At 44.1% G+C, this 24,426-nt stretch overlaps 1 protein-coding gene across 7 annotated transcripts in view; it reads right to left on the bottom strand.

Annotated features, from left to right (window-relative positions):
- zfhx4 (zinc finger homeobox 4) overlaps positions 1-24,426 on the bottom strand; it is a 349,013-nt gene that overhangs the window by 208,486 nt on the left and 116,101 nt on the right. For all 7 annotated transcript variants that reach the window (XM_072467522.1, XM_072467521.1, XM_072467520.1 and 4 more), the window contains exon 4: positions 4,166-4,397. In XM_072467522.1, coding sequence (XP_072323623.1) covers positions 4,166-4,397 — 232 coding nt within the window. The remainder of the gene's footprint in view (positions 1-4,165; positions 4,398-24,426) is intronic.

A 24,426-nucleotide genomic window follows, 5' to 3' on the forward strand; every position in this document is an offset into this window, starting at 1 on the left:
GTGCAAATTCCACACAGTCACCCAAGGCCGTAATTGAACCTTGTTCCCTGGAGCTGTGATGCAGCAGTGTGCCACCGTGCTGCCCCATAATAATATTTATTAGTGTCACAAGTAGGCTTACATTAACACTGCAATTCAGGGAGTGTGAAAATCCCCTGGTCGCTACAGCGCCTGTTCAGGTACACAGAGGGAGAATTCAGAATGTCCAATTCAAGCACGTCTTTCGGGATTTGTGGGAGGAAACCGGAGCACCTGGAGGAAACCCACACAGATACGGGGAGAACGTGCAGACTCCGCACAGACAGTGACACAAGCCAGGAATGTAACCCGAGTCCCTGGTGCTGTCAAGCAATAGTGCTAACCACTGTACTATCATGCCGCCATAGATAGTTTTCAGTGAGTGTGGGCAGTGAGTGAGTGTGGAAATTATTCAGTGAGTGTGGAAATTATTCAGTGAGTGTGGAGATTATTCAGTGAGTGTGGGCAGTGAGTGAGTGTGGAAATTATTCAGTGAGTGTGGAAATTATTCAGTGAGTGTGGAAATTATTCAGTGAGCGTGGACAGTGCGTGAGTGTGGAGATTATTCAGTGAGTGTGGAGATTATTCAATGAATGTGGAGATAATTCAGTGAGTGTGGGCAATGAGTGAGTGTGTAAATTATTCAGTGAGTGTGGAATTTATTCAGTGAGTGTGGAGATTATTCAGTGAGTGTGGAATTTATTCAGTGAGTGTGGAATTTATTCAGTGAGTGTGGGCAGTGAGTGAGTGTGGAGATTATTCAGTGAGTGTGGAGATTATTCAGTGAGTGTGGAGATTATTCATTGAGTGTGCAAATTATTCAGTGAGTGTGGAGATTATTCAGTGAGTGTGGAGATTATTCAGTGAGTGTGGAGATTATTCAGTGAGTGTGGAGATTATTCAGTGAGTGTGGGCAGTGAGTGAGTGTGGAGATTATTCAGTGAGTTTGGAGATTATTCAGTGAGTGTGGAGATTATTCAGTGAGTTTGGAGATTATTCAGTGAGTGTGGGCAGTGTGTGAGTAGTATAATTCCTGTCTGTGAATGATTTATTAATTCTTAAACAATCTGAAATCATAGTGGTAGCTAAATATTTCAAATGAATTTTTAAATCACATTTAACATTTGTAGTCATTTCTCTGCATTTTTGCCAGATTATGTACAAACATTTATAAATCGATACCACACAGAAAAGTGACACATTGAATAAGTGACAGCAAGGAAGCAGATTACCACTTGTATACACTTTGGAATCATTATAAAGTATACTTCTTTTCATTGTGGTGGGAGGAATGGCAGCTTTTATAACACTGGGTGTGAGATTAATTAGTTTAACTTTTTGAATTGCTGAAAATTTAAAGAAGTGGTTTTTTTTAAAAAACAATTCCGCTCCATGCACCCACCATTTTACTCCCCAATCAAGAAAATAATGGATGTTATCAAAATTGTTGAGAAATAACTAGTTTTGTGTGAGCTTCACTGACCCCATTAATCTGTACATTTTTATTTGAAAAAAACTTTCCAAAAGCCATTTGCAGTGATTGCCTGTATCTTCTCCGGACTTCACTGATTTGAATAAAAAGATCCACCTGACTTATGTTCAGCCTATTGTAAAATCTCCAGCTTTTGAGTGAAGCTCCATTATATTAAAGTTCCTCTGACATGTAACACAAGTCTTCCGGGATGTTTTCATATTTCTAATCAGAGTGACGTCGTATCAAAGTAAATCTTTAATCGCTTACGTTGACTCTATATTTTTTCCCACTTACGCCATCTTCCCCCCTCCCCTCCCAAATGGTACAAATAAGTGCAATACCAACTCTCCAAATCAAACACAAGAATAGATTTTATATTTTGTGTAACACAGCAGCAATTTCAGTGCTGATTGCTTGGAGATTAGCTCCAGAGCCAAATACAATAGCTATTTGTCGGGAAATTGCACACAATTTGGATGGCATTGATAACAGACAGTGAAGTCTCCGGTGTTAATTGCTATATAGAGCATTATACTCCCTAGGTAAGGCAAGTAAAGAAACTGTAACCCCTTTATATTTTAAGACAACCATTAAACTTTTACAGAAACTTGGATCTCACACTAGACTGCTCCTCCAGGAACAGTAATACTTTTGTGAAATAGCATGCTTTAATTTCATGCTATTTGTTCCCTCCAATTCTTAGGAATGTTGCTTTTTAAATGACTTTCAAACACAATTTGCAATATAATTATGGCTGTGTGCCCTTAATTACAGTGGTCTCTGCTAACCTTTAGGCTTCCACAGATTCAAGTGAAAAAGGAAATACTAATAGCTTCTGCACTGCCAAGACAACAAGAAACGGCAAAGACATAGGATTGGATTATGCAGCTGTAGTTGTCCATGTTACACAAGCCATAATGGTGGCCTTGGTGGCGCCAACGATTGGCTCTTCAATTCTTAATGCTTTATAAAATAGGATTAAAATAATTGTGGATTGCCCAATAATTTGGAACAATGCTCTTTAAAAAAAAAAATCAATCAATGAGGCTGATGCCTCAACTTGATCTTAATAAAGTCAATGTAGGAACTGAAAAATGGAAATTTGCTTTGGAGGTCAACAACGTATTAGTCCTTTCTCCTGACGTATGCCAGCCCAACAGAAATGCACAATATAAGCACATTGTGTCCAACATTGAAACATCAATGATTCTTAAATATGGTGTGTATATCAGTAAAATTTCAACAAGTCCTTTCCAGATAGCCTCAAAGAGATCCCACCTTTGCAATTGTTAAAAACTAGATTCACTGTTAACCTGTAGGCATATATCCGTGCCCAATGGTGTCTTTGTAGAATGGCTGACATCTGCAAAGATGACTATAGCGTGCGAGTCTAGGGTTTCGGACAACAATGCAAGCTCTTTTCAAACATTTAAATTCATCTTTCTCATGTTGATATTAATATTTAAAATATTTTCTAACAGAGATCCCTACAGCTAACAGAGATCCCTACAGCTACAAGGCACCCAGTGAAAGGAATAAAATCAAGGATGCTTATGCTCATTTTGATTTGCATATTCCTGTCTTTATGCTCTTCCAACAAAACCAGCTTCGGATTTGGCTTTCTTGGTTCTCTATGCTTGAGAGAATTATGTCCTGTTGGGTTAAAGTAATCAGACTCAACTCCAAGATCAATATGCTGATCCCTTGACTCCATCATGTTAGACAATCTACTGTTGGACTTCTTTCACTGAGATTATTTTAAACTCTACACTTTGAGCAGGTTCTGTAAAACATTTGACTTCAACCCTAAAAAGCTTAAGCTAGTCAATAAGTAAAAATGCATTTGATGACCAAAATCTGAACTAGTCACATGCAATGATCTTTATTTCACCCAGGGCTGATGTAAAGATTTTAAAGTGCATATCAGCCATTATCTAAATAAGCCTTTCTTGAGCACCCAATCCTTGCATCACCTTTGATCCAGTTATAATTAAAGCCAAAAGTACAGACGTCTCATTTAATTCCAACGTGGGCAGTTTTAATGCAGAAAGTTTCGCATGTGGTTTTCAGCTCATGACCATCTGTTTCTGGGTTTCATATATAAACAGGACACTTTAGGGAACAGAGATTAATTCAGCTTTGGAATGCCATTCAAAACGTGTTAGCAGTTTCCCTCCTCTGGGTCAACCAAAGCAAAAACAAGTTAGCCGCCTGGTTTGGAAGGTATTGTTAATATTAGAATTATTGAATAATGGACTCTGACTAGTCTTATGTTTTAAATTACAGGTCTCTCTCAAATAAAACTATTAATCTTTTTTTTTGTCTCTGAAAGTTTTACAGTCCTGTTACACTTATTAACTGCTGGCAGCGAAAAAAACTTTTAAATGAAAGCCAAATTGCTTTAGTCATGAGAAAGGAAATTAAAGCTCACTCTGGGGGGAAAAATTTCACTCTGAGATCCTCCCAAGGTAGAGTTTCATAACCTCCTGCATGCCTGCTAAAGATGTCACTGCATGCAGAACTGCGTATGTTACTGATATAAAGAGAAGGCCTTAATGGGAACAACATGTTCATGTCTGAGGGATTAAAACCAACGTGTTTTACATTGCAGGACAAGTTCTGGGTACTGAAAGAGATGGTTGGTAACAGGACAGCCCAGCTGTGGGTACTCACCAGGTTCATTTGGTGGGTAGTCTTTAACGAAAAAGATCTCATTGAGATTGTCCTCCTCTGGTGCCAGCCCCTGCTGGTGTAACTGTAGCCTGTGCAGGCTCTCTGTCTGTTGGTGTTTCAGGGACCGTGCGTGCTGAACCAGGTTCAGCTTGGCCTTGGTGGTGTAGTTGCAAAGGCCACAGTTGAAATAGCACGACTTGGAGTTCACCGCACTCTCATGCTTTTGCAAATGCTGGAAAAAAACAAAACCAAAAGAGGACAATGAGAGTAATGGGAACAGTCTGCTCCTTTCCTGTTATTCCTGCTTGTAAACATTGCTTGAGACTGGACTCAGAAAAAGTGAAGAAACCTTTTTGTTCACAATTTCAAACAGAAGATGTTACCCATGAAGAGAGATTAATGGCTGCCTCTAATCCACTGGTTGAATCAGGGTGGTGGCCTGCTTAGTGTTACTAAAGACTAAACTAAGCAAGTTGGCCAAGAAACCAGCAATAATTAAAGGCTAAAAAGAACGAACCTAGCAAAAAAGCGCAAGATAACCAAATGTCAAAGTATGACCTTTCATTAAGATCAAGATCAGATTTAATCAAAAACACCCACTGACTGACTTGAGCCTAAAATATCTTACAGTTTCTTTTATTGAAAATCCTACAGAAATCCACTGAACACAAGGGGCGGGATTCTCCACTCCCGCGCCGAAGTGCCCACGCCGTCGTGAACGCCGTCGAGGTTCACGACGGCGCGAAACGGCCCCTATCCCAACCGATTCAGGGCCCGATAATAGGCTAGGAGCGGGGCCGCGTCATCTACATGCGCCAGGCCTTGTCGCCGCGTAAAGGCAGCGGCGCATACATGACGCGGCCGGCGCCGCATAACAGGCGTCACCTGCGCATGCGCGGGTTGGCCGTCGCCAACCCGCGCCTGCGTGGTTGCCGTCCTCTCCGAGACCGCCCCACAAGAAGATGGCGGACGGATCTTGCGGGGCTGCGGAAGGAAGGAGGTCCCCTCCTTCAGAGAGGACGGCCCGACGATCGGTGGGCACCGTTCGCGGGCCACCCCACATTTGAAATACCCCCGGTGCAGGATTCCCCCCCCCCCCCCAGCATTCCCGCGCTGTTCCCGACGGCAGCGACCAGGTGTGGACGGCGCCGGGGGGAACCCGCCGTTTTGGGCTGGCCGCTCGGCCCATCCGGGCCTGAGAATAGCAGGGGTGCCGGAGAATCGCCATTTTGGGTGTCTCGAGCGATTCTCCGGCCTGCGGCCCGCGGAACTGGACGGGGCCGTTCCTGCCGCTTGGGAGAATCGCGGGAGGGCGTCGGACCGGCGTCGCGGGAAATTTTGGCGGCCCAGGCGATTCTCCCAACCGGCGTGGGAGTGGAGAATCGCGCCCAATATCCCACACAATTGTCATAACTCATACTTTACTGAATTCCAGCATTTGAGTGGTAGGGATTTTTTTTTCTTTCAAATACCTCATGTAAAATAATAAAATACACATACATACAGTACTCATACACACATGGGGAGGTGTGGGGAGACAGTGGCGCAGTGGTAATGTTGCTCGACTAGTCATCCAAAGACCCAGGTTAATGCTCTAGGGACTTTGGTTCAAAGTCCCACCACTGCAGCTGGTGGAATTTAAACTTAGTGAATAAATCTGGAATATAAAGCTAAAGTAATGGTGACCACGAAACAATCTTCAATTTTCCTAACAACCAGTCTGGCTCACTATGTCCCTGAAGTGAATCTGCCATCTTTACCTGGTCTGGCCGAGATGTGATTCCAGACCCAGAGCAATGCAGTTGACTCTTAACTGCCTTCTGAAATGGCTTAAGAAGGCACTCAGTTCAAGAGCAATTTAGGGATGGGCAACAAATTATCACCTTGCCAGTCATACCCACATCCCATGAAAGAATAAAGAAAAAAATAATTTTATATACAATCGGTATAAACATATTTCACATTATACACATGCAAAGAAATATGCTGTGAACATGTATATATATATATATATATATATATACACACACACATATTTACGCATGCACATTATTTATTTTACGAAACAAAGTAAAGTTCTAAGCAGCTTCCTGTAAGGATGTTGATTTGATTATTATTGCAAGTCAATGGGTACTGCCATTCAGAACCAGTTTACTTACTGCATAATCTCATTGACCTACTTGTGCTACAATCTTTATTTGTGTAAATGAAGGGTACCACAGGAATCAGAGCCATCAGTTCGTCCCATAAGTTGTAATCAGATACATTTGAAATGTTGATTTTTTTTTTCCCAGTGAGCTCGAAGCAGATCTGGTTGCAGTAGTCGATGTCAGAGGCTAAATAGGGCTACTTTCATTTCTCAAGCTTAGCATTTGTTCCAAAACATTTTTTAAAAATTCAAGACGGAGAGCACATTTACAAGACAGCCCACGCAAATCCGAAGCTTCCAGCTCTGAATAAAAAGCAGTGTGCCCTTTTGAGGGCTGAGGCCCCTTTGACTTTTTTTTTAAAAAAATCACGTGCCAGCTGCAAAGTTACTGACAAGAAATATTGGGAAACAAAAGTATTTTAGCTTTTACATTTTAAAAAAATGTGAAGTTCTGCACATTCTTTTTATTATTTGAAGCAGCAGTTATACTACAAAATCTAGCAGGACTCAACATGTCTCAAAAATGACCTGATAGCCTTGGTTTACTCTTGTCATTAGACTTGGGACATAAATAAACATTAAAGTTGCTGGGTGGAAAATAAACTATATGTTAAATACATTACATAATGCCCACATTAAATTTAAAGGGTACATGTTGATGTATTTGAATTTAGTGCATAGGATTCCGAGACAGTGTCTTTCACTTGCCGGGTATTGAGCTAAGCTATAGCTTACAATATTCAATTAAAAACGCAACCGTTTTGGAAGTTCACCTGCAAGTGAAGACCTTTCGTCACTAATCCTTCGAATGCATAATAGCATCAACATTGCACAAGGCCAAAACTGGTTACCTTTATAAATGTTATGTATACTTTATTTACTAGATGTACTTACAAGCATCATGCTCTTGTATAAACCTACTCTGAAAAAGTAGGGCATGACAGCACCCTGAGCTGCACCCTAGATTTAATAGAGAAACTTCTATTTACCTCTGCTATTCTTACAAATCACATATTTCTTTCTGTTCGGGATAGAAGGAGCTGGTAGATTTTGCCTACAGTACACAAAAGCTCTTTCCAAAGGAGAGATGAAATTAAACTCTTTTTTTCTTATGCAAATTTTGCAACTATTTACTTCAATTTGTATGCAACCAATGTTATTTCAAGGGCTTCTTTTTCTACTTTTTGATAACTAATGGGTCAATTGTTAAGAACCGATGTACTTGCATGCAACATAAACAGGGCTGCCCTTTTCAGTATTGGATGGACATATCTCGCTGGACGTCTTAAGCATGTTAATTAAAAATAGGCATGCAAGAAGCAGTAAGAAGTGAATCACCCATAGAATTGTCAGAGTCAAACTTTGCAAACTATCCTTTATGAGAAAAGTGAGTAGAAGAGCAGCATAGCACTCTTATTGAAAATATCCTGTTAGGTGAGTGGCCTAATTTGCACAACTTTTTCCAAAGATGCTTTGCCAAACCTTCTGGGCTGATGTTGTGCCATCTCAAATGCTCACAGCTGAGCTATATCCCCAAGAAGGCTGAGCATATCAAGTGTGCCTTCACTACTCACAGGCTAATGAACAATGAACAAAAACAAAAGCAACAGCAAGGCTTCTATTATCAGATCTTCCGCAAAACACAAAAACGCCTTCTTTAGTATGGAGGAAGTGCAAGTAAGCCTGCAGGTGTGAGCCGGTTAAAGAAAATACATGGCTAAATAGATTCTTTGACTGTCAGGGATTAGAGTCATAGCACCAGTGGTAACACAGATCTTTTCCTTTAATTTACAAAACTTTCTCACGAGTCTGCAAGAGTCCACCCCATCAGGGGCTTTCCGAGGCCATTGTAATGTCTTAAATTTTAATTAAGTTGGAATTGTCAGAAAAAAGCTTTTTTGGCACAGAGTCAGGGTCATTAATTACTGCTATCTTTGTTTCTTTCAGGGGAAAGGGATCCATGGACTAGTTGGGTTAGTTATACAGCACCTCCTTTATGTTCAGATTCACCTCAAGAGCACAACTTGATTCAGTAGTTTACCAATTCCTTCAATTTATCATTCTTTCAATGAGGCGGTTTACAAATCATGTGCATAATCTTGAGTTTATGATGTTTTGGGATGGTAACTTTGGTAAATTGGGCACATTTTTCCAAGGAAGAAAAAGCAAATAACGAGGAAGAAAAAAGTCAAAAACATTTTATTTATTATTGTTTTCCTTTTGAAAGCATTCCCTCTCTGAACAATTTGGCAGAGTAAAAGACATTGTAAATTAGGATCTCAAACTGGAGGTGCTGATTTAGAAGGTTACGGTGGCATAGTATTTTTTTGCAAAGTCTCCTGATCACCTTTGAGCTGTAGGAATCTTGATATTATGGGTTCATTTCCAACACCTTAAAATAACACTTTCGAGTTCCCAGCATATTCCAATTGTAGATTTATTTTCTCTTTTAACAATGTTAACAATACTGTAACTATGGAGAATTATACACAACAGGCACTTGAGGTAATCTAAATGCTAAATCCAATTGACAAAGAATTTCTTTTTGATGTTGGAACAATTTTACTGCACCGCCAATTTATGTAAATGCTGAAATAGTTATTCTAAAACTGCACATTTCAAGCAAGCCAAACTGCATTCTGTTAGGCATTCCTCTATGATATAATCATAAAGATACTGGAACAAGTGGGGAAGGTAAAAGGATGTCAGTTAAAGAGGCCACATGGAGTAAACGATGTCTGTTTTTAAAGTTTTGTCATTCCTTAAATATTTTAACCCAGATATTTGCTAAAAAGTAAACTGTTAATGCACTTTTCTTGAGATTATATAATCAAATGTGGTTATACTTATTTTTTTAAAAAGGGATCTTTTCAGAGAATCTTTATGACCTCTGCTGACTGCTATTTCCTTTTAGTTGTGCAGGCCAGTTGGAGATTAAAGAACTGCATAAACAGATTCCATCAAAAAGCAAATACTACCTGGAAATATGTTATTTCAAAGGACTCCATACTGAAAGTGACTTTGTATGAGTGCAGTGGCTTTGGCTTATTCTTACACAACACAATAAGGATTTAAATACAAGGAAGTGGAACACAATAATACAACAATGTTATCGCTTTCAGCTGCTGTCCTTGTAAAGCTCTCTGCTTTCTCAGGTGGCTGCATACCAATCTGTAATAATATTCTCTCGCACCCGTCTCTTTGATGGTTAATTGTACTGGATTACTCTTTGGCAAAGAACCAACAGTCTAGCCTGGGGGACAGATCATTTTATTTAACGGTTCATCACCGAGTCATCACCGGCATGGCTGACACAAATCCCTCCTGTAACATCTTCAGAGATCTCCAGAAGCCCCCAAACATGCTTGATTCCCACCTGAAAAGATGTTGCCGCCGAGTTGCACCAAAGGTGGCCGATCGTTAGAATGGCAGAGCAGCTGAGTGACCCAGGAATCACAATGCAAATTCACAAGCGGAGAGAGTTCTGTAGCAAACCCCTCCCCCGAAAATCAGATGTACTTTCTCTGTCACTGCCTTACATGTTCTTACACAACACTTTTTTTGAAAAGCCATAAATTTGTTAACATACATGGGGTTGATGCCAAGGAAAGCGATCCTTTGAAGAGTTTATGGACCAATTATGGTTAACGCATTGAGGAATCCAGTACCATTTCTGTCCTTAAATTAAAAAATATAAAGACAAATACTTTCGGCATTTACGCAAGTAAAATACAATATTCAATGGTTATATTGATGTGTTCAACTCCCAAGTTTGTATTCCAAATGTGTAGAACTTTTACTTTTAATGTTGATTGAAAATATCAGGAAAGATGGGAGCAGATCTGAAAGCTCAGCAAATCTTTACGAGCTAATGGTTCACGTGTGGTGAGTAATTTTCATGTTGGGCTTATTTTACTTTTTCTGGGTTGTTTTCAACGTTTACTTCAAGCAAACTAATGCACAGGCCCTTTCTCTCACACACACAATTCCACGCCTATTTACAGGAAATCAACTGGAGTTGTCTGATTTTTTTTCAACAAAGCTTTCCGATCCTCTCATTGAAAATATTTCAAGGAACGCATTCCCTTTCTTTAGCCATGTGATCCTCCCCATCCTGTTCTGAAACACTGTCTGATGTGGTCTCAGAAAGAAAAGGAACAAATCACGATTTACAGAAACCGTCTCCTTCATATGAGGAAAATTCTTTAATTCTGTGACAAGCATGCAATTTAACTCTTGAGCTGTTGACACATTTTACGTCAAAACATTTCACATTCAAAATAAATAGAATGTTACACAGCTCAATAGTTATTCAACAAGTACAATTTCTCCGGTCCGCCAGCCGTGTTTTCCGGTGTGGCGCGCCCCCCCCCCCCGCCGGCAGTGGGATTCTCCATTTCCCGTGGTCGGCCATTGTGGCCACCTTACACCGTTGGGAAACCTGCGGGCGTGGATGCTCTGCCGGCAATGCCCGCGGACTGAGAATTTTACTTTCATAAGATTTTTTTTCTCTCCACCACCCCTCTCCCATCTCCCTTAAAAGATCTGCTCGCCAATGCATCTCTTCTAGCCCAGGGCCATATTGACACACAAAGATGCCTCTGTTCAATTAGTCAGCCAAATTGGGTTTTCAGTGAGTTGAATTTCACAGGTCTGGCTTCCGTGAAATGAGTTGGTGTTCCGTGCAACAATTCAGCTGCAAAGTAACTGACCTCAGTCCAGCATAGACAGCAGGTTGTTTTAGCAGCTTGACCGGAGATGGAATCCTGCTATCTTCTGGTTGAAGAGTCCTCAGACTCTCCGACAGAGTATTATGAACAAACACAATTTATACAATAAGATGCTCCACAGGAGATTTTCAACGGTATGAAGTTTTTTTGTTAAAAAGAACATCCCTTTAAAATCATTCAGTCTCACTTCTGCAGCTAAAAATTTACTTCTATTTTTGCTATCATCTTTGATAATTTCAAGATGGCTGTACTAGATAATTGATTTCTGGAACAACTCTTTTTTTCAATGCCAAAGCAGATGACATGAATATTGTTTAGACTAGATAGCTTTGGAAAAATAAATCATGGCTAATAATACACAGCACATTCTCCTTCACTTTTGCTGGTCGAAATAATTGCTATGTACAGACAGTCATGGTTTTAGTCAGTCAACAAACAACAAGCACCTTGATCTCCATTCACAACACATTCTTTATGCAATTCCCCTTTGAATAAAAAGTGTACGTTTAATGTCAGAAACGGTACAGCTTGTTCTTTAAGAGTTAAATCATTTTTGATGCAGAAAAATATTTTTTTAAGTGTTCTGTGGCTAACTTTGAATCCTTCACTAATTAATTAAATTAATCTGTTCAACTCTGTGGAATTGAATGTTATTTTCACTGCCCGAACAAGTGATAATTCACTCAAATGAAGAATGAAAACAATAATCCACTTGAGTGAACTATCACTTAAAGGTCGCCAGCTGCACGCAGGGTTCCAGAATGAATTTAAACACCATGCTGTTATCCCATGTGCCCATTAAAATAATTAAAACCACAGAAACAACTTCCACAATAAAAGGGAAGGTCCCAGCCGCGACAGTGAATTGCCAGTGTGCTCTCGCTCAAGACAAAGGTTTTCAGAAGTAACTTGCACTGGCGATGCTTGGGAGCTTTGGCCCTTTCACGTTAGTCGAGATGACTGGGAGGATCCCCCAACTTCAGTGTTTCAGAAGGACTGTGGAGCAGCCTTTAATTCACAGGAATAATCAGTTTAGTAATTCTAGATTCAAAAAGCAGTAAGGCCTCTGCAAAGTTTGACAATGTATGCAGATCCATAAAAACAAAGAGATAAAATCATTGGGACTGCTTGAAGCCGGAGTTATCTCCCTCATACAATAGCTACAGTGATGAGAATTCGACTCATCATGCCAAATTAGACACGTTTTATAAAACTACTTATGAGACAGCCCAAATTGTTTCACCAACATTAACTCTAATCCCTTGTTTAATGACTAATTTACAAACAAAGTGGAACGGATCAGAAATGAGTGCAGTCACTTGAACACACCCCCTTTGCCTCATACATATATTTTATTTGCACAAGGAGGTTTGGCCAAAACCTCACAAGTACTGCATTTTGCACTTGCAAAGTAAAATCATGGCAGTCTGCTTCAAAACTGGAGCTTGCATATGCGAGTCAAATCACCAGATTGGTAAGTGATCAAGTACGAGATGTCAACTCTTTAGTCAAATGAAGGAAACAAAGTAGTAACATTTCTAATATCACATTACCTAGATTTTACTGCAGATCAGGTAATATTCAAATACTATGTCCCAGGGTAAGCCTACTCAGTAAGCAGTGACCAACTGTTTACCATGGGGGTGATCACATTGAATCTCAATCATATGTTCACAAACATACACTTTGCAACAGATTCACAAGTCAGCAAATTGGCTTTCCTCTCTCTATCCGGGAGAGGCAGCTCTCCCTTCACCAAAGTTAAACCTCGGCCCACAATAAAAACAGAAAATGCTGAAAACACTCAGCAGGTCTGGCAGCGACTGTGAAGAGAGCAACTGAGTTGATGCTTCAGGTCTGTGACGCTTCAGCAGAACAACTCATGAATTCTGACGTAAGGTCACTGACCTGAAATGTTAACCCGGTCTCTCTCCACAGATGCTGCCAGACCCACTGAGTGTTTCCAGCATTTCTGTTTTATATTTCAGAATCTGCAATATTTTATTCTTTGTTGACATTTGGACCAATTGCGTTACTGGCAATTTCCGGTAGGGAATGTTGTGAGTGGGCAATCGCTAGGATTGTGGAGTTGGGGGCAAGCACTCCTACTGCTCCTAGCTCTGCAGAAATTTTAAAAGAAAACAAAAAATAAACCCCCCTCTAGTTGGCGGCAGAGGGGCTTCACTGAAGAATTCTGACTGTTCGAGCCAGCACCTATCCTATTAATCAGTGACTCATTTGAATAGGCCTTATGAATGTAGCAATGGACCATTGCTTGTACTTGTTGGGCACAGACTGTCCCAATGTTAAATTGGTATGATCAACATCTGTTTTACTCCTGAACAATAGGTGCTAAATGCACCACATCCCAACAGAAACAAAGCTATCGTTGAAACAGCAGAATATAAATCGGAGAAAATCATCATGAAACTATTACCTTGTCAGATCACACCTGAAACACGGTATCCAATCCAGGATACTGAGATATAAATACACTGTCCAAGCATTAAAGGAAGTGGAGAGAAAAGTAACACAAGGGTTACCCATAATATTTGATGTCTTGAGTTGCAAGGAAGACCTGGAGAAACAGTGGTCTGGATTCTCCAATTTGAAGACTAAGTGCTGACGCTGATGTGGAAACAGTGGCGTTTTACGCCAGAAACCATGGTGCAAAAGCTTCACCGATCCTCCGTCTGGTGGGGGGCTAGCAGACATGCAGCATAAAGCCCCCGGCTTTAACTGAGGATACGGCCGGAGAATTGACAGGTTCGTGGCCACGCATGCGCACAGTGGCAGCGTGCAGGGCGTGGCCGCGCACGGAGCCGACCTGCCACATACTGTCCCCCAGTAACTCCCCTCAGACCACCCCCATTAGTGCCCCCAGCCCCTGCCAAAGCCCCCAGAATGGCTCCCCCCTCCCCCGACTGTGGCGGCGCTGGATTCAGTCCGCAGCTGCCATGCCGGGTTCACGGGAAAAAAAGGTTAAGTATGCCACGACGTCGGGAACCCGGCCCATCAGGGGACGAGCATCGGGGGAGGGCCTGAGGTGACATCCTAGGCCGTCCCGATGGCATGCGCCGTACTCCCAGAGTATGCCGTTTGAGGGGGCGGAGCATCGCAAAAGCAGCGCCGCCCCCGATTTCAGCCCAAACGGGGATTCTCCGGCCAATTGCCGAAGGCGAATGCGGTGTCGGCGACCGAAGAATCCCGCCCAATGGCTTTTCAGCTATAAAAGGTATTATTTAAGAAAAAGTATCAGACAGATACATACGACAGAAATTTGAATTTTAACCCAAATTATGACAGTGGGACAAAGGGATTCTTGTTAAAGGCAAATTTAGGACTGTTATTAGAGAGTGTTCAACGAATGAAATTTTGAATAATGGAGGCAAAAACTTTGGAATCATTTAAGAACCAGTTGATTGCTGCAGTGGAGGAATTTGAGTTGTTATTGAAATAAAATAGACCAAAAGACCTTTTATCATTTTGAATTATATAGTGCTCACCTGAATATTCCTTTTTTAATCAAAAGCAGAAGAATGCTCCTGGTGGGAGTTCATTGTCAACAAATATCCAAAAGGCAACAAGTAGGAAAAGTTGAATGCTGTTATCAACAAATGGGAGCCTGACTGTCAATTAAGAAGAAGCCACGTAAATAAACGTAGAAACGCAAGCAATAAATATTATGGCAAAGTAGTCATGGTCGACATAATGGCACACACACACACGTCGGATCAGCCCCATGGTATGCAGGCATCAGAGTGACCTGATGCCCAGCCACCCAGCCCTCCCATCCTCTCCAGCATCGGGTCGCCTTCCCCCTCCATTCTAAGTCTCCGCAACCCCCCCACAGCCATGCAGTCGCAAACCCATGCCCCCTCCACCATTGTCCCTCCCCATATAATGAGAACTCTCCCAATGGGATTCAGAGGTGGCCCCAAACCCTGGCAGTGTCAACCTGGCAGTGGCCAAATTGGCATCGCCCGGCCATGTCCCTCAGCACGCAGGGGCTTTACTCACCTCCGAGCCCCTGGTATGGTAATGACTGATTACCGATTTTGGAAACTAGTATTCATTCCTGCCGGCGATCCATCACACAGAGGGGAGGGCGGGGGGGGGGGGCACGGGACATCTGATAACCCTGGAAGCAACAGCGTTCAGCATTCTTTGAATATTTAAATTAATTCAAATCCATGGTAATCAGGTTCACATCCTTGCTGGTCTTGAACCTGATTAAGTCGCCGATGGGAGTTGGGGAAGATCTCAAACTGAGATCTCACCGCCACAAATCCTGTTATGGCCCTCTCGCAAGAGTTAACGCCCCTAAGGGAATTTGCACCTGCGGCGAAAGAGATCTGAAAAGTGGCAGGGTTAGACAAAATACATCGTACGCCCCAGAATGGAAAACAGACTGGTCTGGAACTTCCAATTAGCGACAATGAGGTGTGCAAGTTGCTCAGGTGATTGTCGGATGTTTGGGAGGGTAGTTGGGTGGGGTCGAGTCAGGAGATGTGGTCAGGTTTGGGGGATTGGTGAGGGGAGGGGCACAATAGTTAGGTCAGGTCAGGTGGGTGGGGGTGTGTAGTTGGCAAGCTGGTGACCAGAAAATGTGTCTCTTAGGATTTTACAGATACAAAATCACTGTCTTGTGTCCATTGCTCTTAAACTTAAATGTAAACCTCACCCATAACAAAAAAGAAAAGTGTAGATTAGGTTGGGAACACCATGGCCTGAATAACCAGATCAAATCAAGCGGGTTTAATTAAGTAGTCATTCTCTTGCTCTGAATTTTCTTTCTAGCTGAAACCAAAGGTGAAAACATTTATTCAGGATAAAGAATTTGAAAGGTTTTAGTGGATGGTTGCAAACCACTAATATGTGCCTTATTAATACTGCATTGCACAATTTTTAGGATTCCCCGAGTACAAACTGATTGTGCGTAAGCACATAACAGCGCATGAACAATCACTTGATGCTGCACAAACCTTTTTGAATGAGCGTAGAGAATAGGAAGTAGGAAAACAAATAGCGAGTAGTATGAAAAGACTGAGAGCACGATCTTCCGGCCTCGTCGCACTCTTGCTCAAGTGAAACGAGGCCAGTGAATAACGGGAGGCGCCAAAAACGAGAATCGTGCCAAACAGTTTGCGATAGGGAATTGGCAATCGTAGTTAAGTGAGCATGCCACACAACCTAAGTGGATTCCCGTGCACAGATGGGCCATGTAGCATTTGGGAGTCATTGCCTAGATTCCCAATCACACCTTGATGCCTGGACACCGTGCTTAAACATTGCTGGAGGCAACACCACATACGCAGCAGACAACATCTGAACACCCAGGGGATGGAAAACAGCTCCGGGGACATGTCCACGACCGGAGGGCGGGAGTGTGCCATGGGGAGGGAAAGATGCCTGGCGAAATGGGCCAAGTGTTTGGAGGTCAGCCAGCATTGCGGACAAAAGTGACGGAGGTGTCATAATGGTTGTCCACAAAGATGTCTCATGTGTTTTACAATCCCCCACCCTCAGCCATTGCCGTAACCGACTTCAGGGCACCTTCACTAATGGTGCCGACGGCATGCACCAGGCTCTCCACTGTGGTTGCCACCCTAGTAATGTTGAACTCGGTGCCATGCATTGCCAGCATCATCTCCTGCGCCCACATCTTCTGGCACTCCTCCAAGCGGCTATGGATCGGCTGGAGTGACGCTGACATCTCCCTTTGAATATCCCGGCTGTAGCCAATCGTCTCAATCAGCTCCGGGTACCTCTGTACCAGAGGCTCAGCATCAGGCTGGGAACCAGCTGGGTCCTGGGATCCAGAAGACCGTGCCTGGGGGTTCCTGACTCCACATGATGTGCATCATCAGCAGTATGGTGTTCACCAAATTGTGCTCCAGAAGCCTGTCCACTAACATGTCCCACCGAGGTGTGTGTATTTGCGCTGGTGGAGGGTGGAGATGACAGCTGTACTGCGACTATAACAGTTATATCCGCGGAGCTCTCCTCCGAGGTGTTTTCCTGGGAGTCAGGAGAGGGTGCTATGATGGTCCAGCACTGTCAGCTGGAGGGCCTGCAGGAGAAGGGACATGTGGGAGGGATGTGTCAATCAGTAAGGCAATAACAACCCATGTTTGACATGTCCACCGGATGGAGCCCGGTGGTTCCTCACCTCTGCGGTGTCCGCCAGCCTCCGCGTGGGTGACCGTTTTGTCCTCGGCCACCCAATTCACTCCAGGCACCCTCCTCGAAGGAGGTGAGGATTTTTAAGTCCAGCACTCCTCCGCCGGTCTGGGACCTCTCCCGATGATTATGGAAGAACTTTTCCTGAGGAGACACAGAGGGGGCATCGTTAGCCACACGTGTGGTTCACAGCGGTGGGCGGGGGTATGTGAAGGGAGGGTTGGGGGAGGGGCATTGTTGTCTACTCACTCGTGCCGCCTGGTGTAGGTCGTTGATGTTCTTACAGCACTGGAGGCCAGTCCTCCTGGTCACACTCCCCGAGCTCACAACTGCCGCCATCTTATCCCAAGTGGCACTGGCTGCCCTGTGGCTGACTCTCCGGGACTCTCGGGAGAACAGGACATCCCTCCTGGCTTCCACGGCATCTAGCAGCCTCCCCAGATCTGTGTCCCCGAATCCTGGGCCTGGTTTCCTTGGTGCCATTATTGTGAGTTGGCTGAGCAAGTGCAGCTTATGTGCAGCTCGATCAAGTTAGCGGGGGACTGCGAGCGTGGTCCCGGCAAATCAGCTGGCGAGCTTTCATTTGCGGCGAGAAGCCCATGAGTTCTCGTTACGTGGACCATTAAAGTTGAATTGGGTTGCCGGCCTCGCTGGGCCGAGAGCCGGGAGCCGGGATGCTTGCGGCAATTCCCAAATCGCTACCACTTTCCGGAGAATCGTATGCTGAGAGGGATTCCCCCCACCCCATAGTGTGTTGTACAGTGGCAAGGGCAGCCAGTCATTGGCGAGCGGCAGGATATTCCAGTCCCACCCCTGTCAACGGCGTTTCTGTTGTTCACGCACGACACCGCTGGGGAACCCTGAATTAACCTCATTAATTATGCATAGGCAAGTTCCTCTCAGTACCTCCTGGCGGATCAAAGTCTGTTCCTCGATTCTCCACATCTGATGTCTCCCTTCATTCCAGTAAAAAAATATGGGATCCCTTTGACCCCAGGTTTGTGAACTTTTCATGCCATCTTGTCGGAGTCCAGCTTCCCTTTTCGCGGTCTTCCCTCTGCCTTCCATTGTTTGTGTTCTTCATCCACCTCCTTGCCCATCTGCCTGCCATCATGAGTCTTCGTGCTTTCCTCCCATCCTTGCACAACCCTCCTTCTACATTATACCCTCTTTTCTTCAGGTCACCTTCGCCACCTCCCACCAGCCTCATCTCACATCCCACTCCCGCTAGCTGCATGAGTCCCGCAGCACAGTGTTGTCCTAATAAGATACTGGTGTGTGGCAGCAAGGCGAAGGAGATCTCCATGTTCTCTCCAATCTTAAGTACAGTACTGATCCGACTCAGTGACACAGGAGGGTCCATGTGTCCTGCAGCATGGCATTGTCCATGAAGATCAGCCCAGCATGGAGATGCAGGGCAGGAACTGGTCTGCCCCAGCAGTGTGATGAATAGTGCATCAAGAGCAGTTCAGCACTATGGCAGAAAGGTTTTGTTGCACTCACCTCAAAGTCTGTTGTGAACTGAGGACTGCCTTGTGCATGCCACTCTTGATCAATCAGGTTTTAGACCGACGTAATTTCATGCTGATGTGATGCAAGATTGGAAGGCCATGACGTGATGCCAGTGAGCAGCTGCCTTATTGAGCATTCATGAGATGAAAATAAATACAAATGCCATTCAAGTCACCAGCCAGCAGATAGACTGACCCAGCATTGCGAGAATTGCAAGGTAATTTAATGCCTGTGGGTTTGTGACATTTTTGCTCCCACTTGATTTACTGCTCTCATCCGCCACCAAACCCTCCCGGGTGGGGGGAGGGTCAGTTCATAGTAAGGCATCAGTTCATACTAAGGCATCAGTTCATACTAAGCAAGGGGTTCAGCAGGGGCTGAAGTTCAACATCTGGATGCCCCCGCTGTAATTTATGGGTTTGCGTTCAAAGAGAGGCTGTTAGTACATTCATTGCCAGTGCATTGCAAGTAACTTGCCTTATGGCATTGTGTAAAGTCCAAAACTGAGATAAGTAGCGCTGTCTCTCACATAAGTTACAACTGGATCATAGTTTCTCATTATATATGCACTGGAGTATCATTGAGTACAGGCAACAGCAAAGGTGACTTCAGTTTCAAGGACCCTAGGCAGAGTTAGTGGCACCTCTCATCAATGCACCGACAATTGTGATGGAAGCCTTAAGAATGCGATACTAACCGGTTTCAACTGCTTAATGAATAACTTCTGCAAGTTGTCCATCTATTCTTCCTGCCACTCATTCAGAAAATTCCTCTTGACTATTCACTCCTGTTGAAAATCTTCCAGTTTGTTAACCTCACATGTTGGGCGGGATTCTCCAATCCCACGGCAGTGTCCAAGCCGTCGTACACGCCGTCGCATTTTATGATGGTGTGAACGGGCCGCTCCCACGACTAATTCTGGCCCCTACAGGGAGCCAGCACAGCGCTGGAGCGGTTCACGCCACTCCAGCTGCAGATCCCGGCGCAAACTGTGCGTCGCGGGATCTGCGATTGCACAGTTGCGCTGGCGCCAACGAGGACATGCGCAGTGGGACACAATGCGCACATGCAGTGGCCTCCTTCAACACGCCGGCCCTGACACAACGGCGCAGGACTACAGGGACCGGTGCGTTGGAAAGGAGGCCCCCAGCCACCGAGGTCGGCCGCCAATCGGTGGGCCCCGATCGCTGGCCCGGCCACATCGGAGGCCCCCCCCCCGGGATCGGACCCCACCTCCCCTCCCCAAAGGCCACCACCCGACCCTTACACGGCGAGGTCGCGCCGGCCCAGAGCAGGTTAGAATGGCGCCGGCGGGACTGCGTAGAGTGCCCCGCGACCGGCACTGCGCCAACCACACCGGCGCCAATGATGCCGATTCTCTGTGCTGGCGTTGGGGCAACATGGCACGATTCGCGTGGCCCGCAGGCGATTCTCTGACCCGGCGCGGGGTCAGAGAATCCTGCCCGTTAGGTCTGACACTGAAGTAAAATGCTCACCTTTTATTTTGAGTGCAGCAACAAAATGTGATATAAATTTATTTTATCAGTGACCATTATCAGAAGATGAATGAGCAAAAAAATCCAATTGTTTTATTATTTTCTGCTAACCTGAATGTTCAGGTCTGAACCAAATGCAAATGGATTGTCCACAGGCACGTTCTTCAAACATTACACTGCACAGTCACCAAAATTAATGAGGAAAGGAATGCTTGGATGAAGTGGCATTACAACTGTGCCAAGGCTGTCCACTGGATCTCCAGGGAACTGTTCAAAATTTGAACAGAATTAATTTAATGTTAGGAGAATGGACTTTGCACTTGCCCTCTGCTGACTTCAAAAGTGAGTTCCCAGAGGAGGGGAGTCCTGCACATGTATCAAAGCATGCATGAGCAGAGCTCAACTTTACTGCAACTCAATGCCAGTCAGCCTGAGGACATTTTACACCACAATAAGACTCTGTCCCCTGCTTATGACAGCAATGCAGATAGCTGTGGCAGAATTGTTGATTCCCCTTGAAGGTGGGACAGAGGTGAAAAACCCTGAAAATTGCTGTTGGAGAGCATTGTGCCAGGTTGCTGACATATTGTCACCTCAGTGCCATTTTTAATCTGGGAGGACTAGAGAAGGGGGCAGGGGGGCAGGAGAGAGAAAGTGTGCTACAACCAGTTAGGGAAATCCTGCCCTCCCCAGCACCCGCCATGGCCATCAGGATACAACCAAGGTCACGAGTCATCCAGTGGCAGTTGTGGCATCTTTAAATTGAAACTTTTTGAAAATTATTTTCAGAGAATATTTCCAAACTAATGCACTCTTTCTCTATCTTTCCTGTATCAGCATCTCCCAGCTGGGATTGCGAATCTACCGGTGTGTCAGTGCTGGAAGGTCTCTATTAGCCCTCTAACCTCGGGGCTCGCCCGCCATGCTAAATTGCAGTAGCCTGGCCACGGATTGGCCACCTCTACAAAGATCACACTGAGCACTGGATTCTGACACAATGTGAGGTCTGGACCCGGAATGTCACCTGACGTGTATGCAACCCCCAAAGAAAGTTCAGTCCTTGGTGTTAGATGGTTAGCAGAACAAGTTAAATCAAGTTTTGGCTCTTCAGAAGTAAACCTTTAAAAATGTCGATGCAATGCCACCTTGAGTGAATTACTGCTGGCTCAAAGGCTTGTGTAAATAGCAAAGCAATAGCTTCCATAGAAGGCCTAAGCAATGGCTTGCGGAGACAAAAATAAATAGAAGATGGCTTGAAACTTTTTTTTCCTCCTCTCATGGTTCAATTAATGATGTGATGCTTTACAAGTTGATCATGACAACTTATAGTAAATAATTCATATAATATTCAATTGGCATACTGTCTTCAACAAAACATGGCTGAGGATTGATTTCTACCAAATGGTATTGGAGGCAGAGTCCTCTGACTGGAACCTGCGACGCCTGCCAGAAAAAATGTGAGTACCGTCCACCAAATTTAGAATTTATATCACTACCTGTTCATTCATAATGATTTTTTTCTGTTGCTTATTCAAGCTTTCAGGTGGTTACAATGTATATTATTAATATGGACTTTCAGAAATAATGATTCTTTTAAAAAATATTTTCTTTTCTTATTTAAATTTTCCCAATTAAGGGACAATTTAGCATTCCAATTTGCAGGATGTGACTTGTACCATACCTCAGGGACTTGTATTGAATACTGTATTTATAAATGGCTTGGATGAAAGAGTGGGTGGCACAGTGGTTAGCACTGCTGCCTCACAGTGCCATGGACCTGGGTTCAATTCTAGCCTTGGCTGACTGTGGAGTTTGCACATTCTCCTTGTTTCTGCATGGGTTGCCTCTGGGTGCTCCGGTTTCCTCCTACAGTCCAAGAATATGCTGAATAGATGGATTGGCCATGCTAAATTGCCCCGAGGTGAGGTTATGGGGATATGGTGGGGGAGTGGGCCTACGGTGCTCTTTTGGAGGCCTGGTGTATACTTGATGGGCCAGATTGACTCCTTCTATACTGTAGGGATTCTATGAAATGGCAGTTCTAGTGAGACGCATATATAGTTTTGTTTGCAAACAAGACTAAATTAGGTAACACTGAACATCGAAAGTGTTAAGTTCATAAGTGATTGCCGAAATCATTAACGAAGCAGCAATCGTCATTGGATTGCTACTCCGACAGTGCACTTCAATGCAGCTCTGCATTTCTGGCCAGTCTTTCGAGCCCCGTTTCTTCAAAAATACAGAGCGTACAGTCCCTTGAAGGACTCCATCAGAGCACTGGAGCATCTGAGGATTGGGGGTGGTGGACTGCACACATCCCCACTGTAATGTTGTGTGAATGTTAGTGACTGAGTGAATAGTTGGGCCAAAGGGAGTAGTCAGGTCTGGGCTGGCTGAGGTGGTAACAATTGTCAGGACAGATCATGGGTAGTTTGGTGGTCAGAGGTTAGCATGGTCAGGTCGTGGGGGGTCGCAGTCAGGGTGGGTCAATGTCAGTGATTGGGGAGTCAGTTGTGTAGTTACTCAGGGGCTAGGCTTGGATATTTATGAAAACATTTCCTGGGTAATTATTTGGATAAGTACCGTGGAACTGCCCAAAGTCTCAGACTCCAACTTAGAGTCGGAGACATTCACAGAGGGCCAGGGAGCAGGGGAATTGCCTTTAGAAGCTCAATGTTCCTAGGTAATTCCCACGGAGGTCAGTGTATCAGGATTTCCATGGGGTCCCGACGTGCACCTTGGTTGTATATTTGGTCTCTGACCATCCAGAGACTTGAAGATCTGGGCCAATGTAGATGGGAGCTGAAAGTTGCAAAGAGACATTGATAGGTTAAGTGTCTGGGGAAAACGGAGTTCAATGTGGAAAATTAAGAGATCATCACTTTGGACCCAAGAATGATTGACCTGAGTATTTTCCAAAAAGTGAAAAGGGAGGAACTGTGGAGCAGATTGATCCATGTACAGAAATCACGAAACGCTATTGGGCAGGTGCACAAGGTAATTAAAAATGCTAATGGATATTAGCTTTCATTCAAAGGGGCACCAGCAGCACAGATTCACAAAATTATATATTGGGCTAAATGGGTTGAATTAAGAGGGCAGATTATATCGACTAGGGGAAGGATTTTTCCCTTTGGGTTGGGTCCCTAATATTGGGGTCAAATGTATATCAGAATCATCCAATGTGTGGGGTCAAATGGATATCACAATCCTGTAATGTGGAAGAAACAGCCACTGGGCAGTGATTTTCCTTGAATTGGCCAATTAATAGCTGGAAGGCGGGCTTGCCTTCCAATCAAGGGCTGAAGGCAGAGTCTTGAACTTGGAGGACCAATAAAAGGACCTCAAGAATCGAAGGACCAGCAGCTTGCAATTCAGATAAGAGGGAAAGAGGAGGCGGAGAGGAGGAGGACCTCCATTCTGAAGCACTGGCCCAGAATTTTGCAACCGAGGAGGTTACAGGGAGAAGATAGGAGAATGGAGATGAGAAAGATATCAGCCATAATCGAATGGCGGTGCAGACTCGATGGGCCAAATGCCTAATTCTGCTCCAATATCTTATGGTCTTATGGGTAGCTTGAGTAGGAAGATTTCACGGCTCACTGCGCCTGCCAGAGAAAAGAGCCCCGAATGTCTTTGCTCGGACGAGAATGCCTGCCAATGACGGAAGCAGATGAGTGCCCAGGCAAGCTGGTTATACAACCGGCCTCGCTCTTTGGGACTTTGTTCTAGTTCTGTTGTAAGATTTTAAGCTCTCCAGCAATTACCTTCCATGGCCCTTTATAACCCCCAGGCCAACTCTCCCAGTGTCCACCCAAGGCATACCCTCAGAAGCCATGTGAAGATTAAATAAAATCAAGTTCTAAATATTGAATACAGGTCTTATCATACAAACTCATAGTAAAAAAACTCCCATTCATGATAGTGTATTCAAAGTTTTAATTTAAATCTGGCAAGCCAAGGTTGACAAAATGAATCATGTTGGCCTGCCTCTGCACATGCCCCCATTGGGGCCCAAACATTCTGCCCTCCCATTTGGAAAATTAAAGAGTGATGTAATTGAGGTGTGTAAGATTAAATGAATGATTAGGGTAGATAGAAACTATGTCTCCTGGTAAAGAATTTAGAACAAGGGGGACCTATGGATTGGATTTTGTGGTGTTTGACACGGTGAGTAAGGCAGAGCAGAAA

Source organism: Scyliorhinus torazame, chromosome 11 (genome assembly GCF_047496885.1).
Source record: "Scyliorhinus torazame isolate Kashiwa2021f chromosome 11, sScyTor2.1, whole genome shotgun sequence".
NCBI lineage: Eukaryota > Metazoa > Chordata > Chondrichthyes > Carcharhiniformes > Scyliorhinidae > Scyliorhinus > Scyliorhinus torazame.